This window comes from Poromitra crassiceps, assembly GCF_964638095.1.
Source record: "Poromitra crassiceps genome assembly, chromosome: 23".
Lineage (NCBI taxonomy): Eukaryota > Metazoa > Chordata > Actinopteri > Beryciformes > Melamphaidae > Poromitra > Poromitra crassiceps.
The window spans coordinates 13178801-13183800 of record NC_139639.1 but is presented as its reverse complement, the minus strand read 5'-3'; the positions used below and the strand labels follow the sequence as shown (position 1 = coordinate 13183800).

Here is a 5000-nt window from a genome sequence, read left to right as displayed (position 1 = left end):
TTTTGACAAAAAATCGGTTGAGACTAGCCTCGAATCGGGTCACGCCCCCCCCCCCCCCCCGAGGGGAATCGGGCATTAAATCGGGCCTTTTATCCTCTAGTGTGTGGGAAGCATAACGCTCCTTGCTGCAGGGGAGCTGACGAAGCCTCTGACTGAAACCGCTCCGTTGTCCAGCCAGCAGGTCGTAAAGGGGGTTTCAATTGGACCATGAAAATATTCTTTTGATTTTAAGTTTTTTTAAGTTTTGTTCGGAGTGAAATGTTCTATGGTCTCTCCCGATTCTAAATATAGCTGAACCATTTGGTTTGACGAAGTAAAACTATTTTTTATAAGCATTTTACGAAATGTCTATGGGAAAATAAATGGCGGATGAAAATCTCTGGTACAGTGCTGAAGCAGGAAGTAGGCGGTCACTTTGCCTGTCTATGCGAGGGATCAGCGTGACATCACAACCACCCAGAAATGCGGAACCCCGCAGCAGTTATTAATATGAGTTGTGCCAAACAAACGTTAATATCACTATATTATAACTATACATCACATCGCTTATATTTTAACATTCTGAGTAAGAGCAGAAGTAGCTCAAGAGACTGATACTTGTGGGAACTGTCGCCGTTTTTAAAATGAAAAGTGAATTTTGTAAACGGCACAGCCGGATAGAGTGAGACACTCAAGGCTGGATCCATACGGTCCCATGATGAAGTTACTCGTTTCCACCCAGTGACGCGGTTTGTTTACCAAAATGCTGATTGGCTGATCCCTCATATTAATCTGGTTAATTATGCTCTTCATTATGTACTGTGTTAGATGCTGCTCTCTCTGCAAAATATATTCTTCACGTCAAATAAATCCATGTCATTCCTGGTTGAATGACGGTTAAATTAAGTGTCATTCTCTGTTTACCAAAACTGTCTACTTAAGGACATTCTTTTCGTGTGTGTGTGTGTGTGTGTGTGTATGTGTGTGTGTCTGTCTGTGTGTCTGTGTGTGTGTGTCTGTGTGTGTCTCTGTGTGTGTGTGTGAGACAGGTTCGGGGAAGTCGTACACCATGATGGGTTCAGTGGACCAGCCGGGCCTGATCCCGCGGCTGTGCAGTGCTCTGTTTGAGCGCACGGTGCTGGAGCAGCGGGAGGAGGAGAGCTTCACGGTAGAGGTTTCCTACATGGAGATCTACAACGAGAAGGTCCGAGACCTACTCGACCCCAAAGGGTACGAGCGCACCCTGACCTCTCGACGTTTCCACAAAGTGAAGGAAACGTTTAGGGTTTACCACATAGCCTTAGACTTAGACGTACCACATAGCCTTAGACTTAAGCCCAATTGATGCTTGGTCTGCCGACACTTTTGAAACGGTCGCCGACAGAAATGAGGACTTGAGTCGACACTTTCAAGTGTCGGCGAGCAGTGTCTGCTACCTGGTGAAATGTCTAGTGTCGCTGACTACGTCATAGCAAGTCTGATTGGCTATATAGACGGCACGCACTTGACTTCCTTCCTTGTTTTGGTTTTCGCTCGATTGAAATGAAAGAACGTGTCCCCGCTATTTTTATCAGCCTGTCCTTGATGTATGACTTCGTGAAAATCACAAAGAACATCATGACCAATTTTCCAGAGAGAGAGGAGGTGAGTTGTGTGGTTGTGTGTCGTTTATATGCGGCTGCAGCCAAGTAAGTTACATCTTGCCTCCGAGGTGGTTTCACTGTGCGTTCCCTCTCTTCTCTTGGCTGTCTGCTTATAGCGTTCGAGTGTCACGTGACTGTTGAACCGAGGCGAACGTTCACTGAAGTATAAATGCAACACCATAAGCGACACTTTCTTTTTCGTCTGCGACCATGTGCTGAGCGACACTTTCTAATAAGTATAAATTAAGCTTAAGACGTACAGTACCACATAGCCTTAGACTTAGACGTACCACATAGCCTGAGACAGTTCACACAACTTTACCACGACATGCATATATTATACATCAAACTCTTGAGCTACTTCTGCTCTCACTCAGAATGTCCAAATATAAGCAATGTGATGTATAGTTTTTGAGATATTAACGTTTGTTTGGCACAACTCATACTAATAACCGCTGCCGGCTTCTGCATTTCTCTGGGATTTGTTGTTGTGACGTCGCGCTGATTCGTCCTATCACAGGGTCTCCGACCATCATTTGGAGTCTCACCCTGTTCTAAACTTGAAGTCGGCTGCTGATTGGCTGCTGGTGTTGCACTCATGAACCTCACGAATGGACTCAGAGTGACATATTTTGTGTGTTGTTTATTCTGAAAGGAATAATAATAAAGTAAAGTGAGTCGGCTGACTCTGCAGTGTGACTTGACCATACAGGTGGTTACAGGCAACTAACAGATGTAAACAAAAATACATATTGCATCCAAATCCCTGAATTACATTCGCATATTCAAGTAATTATACATTTGCATATTCAAGTAATTATAATTAGACTTCAAATATGGATACAAATATAAAAGTAAATCTAAATATTATCAAATAAAGTAAGTTCAGATTCATTAGCAGTCATACACACATACATCCTTCTAATATACTATAATAACATTCCCAACAATAACCATTCTCTAAAGTAATTATGTTTCTACAAATAACAAGACAATAATACATTACATTAACCAACTGAATAGAGTACTTTCATCCGTGACACATATAGAATATACAGTCACACTGGATTCACGATCATTTACAACGCAGACATCCGGGTCATCTGCTCTACGCGTCCATTATAATGGAGCACTCTGCTATTAGCATTAACGTGAGTTAGCGTTTCTCAAAACAAACTAAAACCGGATTCCTTTAAGGTTTAACCACCCGATCTAGTAATACACACAGAACCCCAACCAAGTAACACATGCTGGCGAGTTAGTCCAACCCTTCATTTAACTGTATCTGACGCACAACAGCCCGACCGGCACATAACGTTACTGGACGTGCAAGTATGCTAACGTTAGCTTAGCGCAAAGTATGTTATCTCGGTCGGCACACATCCCAACACAAAACACACAGCCCACAACCAAACATCTTATCAACAGCTTCGCTAGCTTATATACAGTGCCACTGTTATATCAAGGCGCTTGGTGACGTTTTACTGACCTGAAAGGAATAATAATAAAATAAAGTGAGTCGGCTGGCTCTGCAGTGTGACTTGACCATACAGGTGGTTACAGGCAACTAACAGAGCAGCGCGAGCTCCCTTCCTCACCATGACGACACTCTTACGTTCGACTGCTCCAGCTAGACGTACTTAAAGGGACAGGCAAGCTGTATGCTTGTGAATGAAATATTGTGCATGCATACACTTTCAATGTGCCACACTGGCTTGTGGGTACCAGCAGCTGCTGTGGTCAGTGGATGAAAAGGTTCCATCTCCTCCTGGCCTGTAGTCAGTGTTGGAGCGCTGCAGCTCATGTCCAGCGGCTCAGCAGTAAATCAGGAGGCTGAGGCCTCTGTCTGCAGCCCCAGACAGCACGACCTCTAACCTCCGCTCACTACACGACCTTTGACCTCAGTAAAACCCATCTTTAGAGCAGCAGCCCATCTGACGGCCATATGGGGCCGAGCTGCAGAGCACAGAATGATGAAGCTCTGAGGTTTAGCAGGGTCAGAAGGCCAAGTGTTAAAAAAGTCTCTCTGGAGTTGATGGTTCTTGATGGATTTGATCTGACTTATTTAAATTTCACATCACATTTTCTCAATTAAAAAAGTGAAATGGTTCATAGTCATACACCATAAGTCACTGCTGCTGCATCGCCATCTTGGATGAAACCAGCTGAGCCCAGATTGGCCCTCCTGTCGGTACGTGACGTTTGATTGGTGGAGGTGACTGAAGCCTGGGAAAGATGGATGACTATTACATCAGTCTACATATAGAATAGAGACAGTCGGCCTGTCTGGGAACGCCCACAAAATGTTAAACGTCTGGCGCGCGAGTGGGGTAAAACCGCCCATATATCTCATGGGCTGACTCACCAAAAGACGGTGCTGCGGCTCTAAACTACAGGTTTGGGGGTTCTAGAGCAGAACACAAGACGTCTGCTCAGATGTGCGTTTACTGCGGTGGTTAAATCCCCGATCGTGTCTGCCTGGGCTGGGCTAGCAGCTAAACTCTAACTTTGCTGAATGGATAGAACGGGGGAATTTACCCCACCCTGACCACGCCCCCAGCCAGGCTGAGCCAGCTAACCCAGCGTCTATGACGAGACATCGCCTCAACCTATGTAGACTGTCTACTACAGATATACTGTAGCTGCTACATGTAGACATCCTAGTACATACTGTACACATGCATACCTCAAAGTTTCTCTCCTCTTGGTTTAGATGATGTGCATCACGTGTTGATCAATAATGTTTGACTGACGTCTTTTTTTCTATTTTAAACCTGTTTCCTGTCCAGGAGCAGACAGGCTCTGAGGGTGAGGGAACATAAAGTTTTGGGTCCTTATGTGGACGGTCTGTCTCGGCTAGCTGTGGCCTGCTACAAGGTAAAGAAATATGAAAATGTCTTCTATACACTTGATTTTATTTTATTTTATTTTATTTTATTTTATTTGACGGTTACAAATTGAAATACAATGTACTAAACAAAGTACAGACACGGATCTCAAGGAATAACATCAAGGATAAAGCACAATAAAGTCAAGACTTATTTCCATTGTGGTCCTTGGTCTTAAACAGGTATATATATATAAAAAAAAACAATATAAACATGAAAATAATTAACAGATACATTCATACAGTATGAATTATGCAGTGAGAGGTAAGAAACAGACACATCAAAATACACAGAATTTTGGAGAACTTATTGGAGGTCTTACGTTTTTCCACCATGAGAGCATCATGCACAAGTCATTTTGTGCTGTCCCTTTTCTTATTCTGTCCATTTCTAGTTTCAGCACTTTCATTGGCGACATGTTTAATCACATATGGGATGTTTCCCCCGCTTTGTCTCTTGATTGTACTTTTTAAATTGGTGTCCAATTCCA

The 5000-nt window shown here is 43.5% G+C and overlaps 1 protein-coding gene across 1 annotated transcript in view; it reads left to right on the top strand.

Annotated features, from left to right (window-relative positions):
* LOC310797310 (kinesin-like protein KIF13B) overlaps positions 1-5000 on the top strand; it is a 29538-nt gene that overhangs the window by 3585 nt on the left and 20953 nt on the right. Inside the window, exons 4-5 of the mRNA XM_083659681.1 lie at positions 1029-1209; positions 4412-4499. Of these exons, the coding sequence (XP_083515807.1) occupies positions 1029-1209; positions 4412-4499 (269 nt within the window). The remainder of the gene's footprint in view (positions 1-1028; positions 1210-4411; positions 4500-5000) is intronic.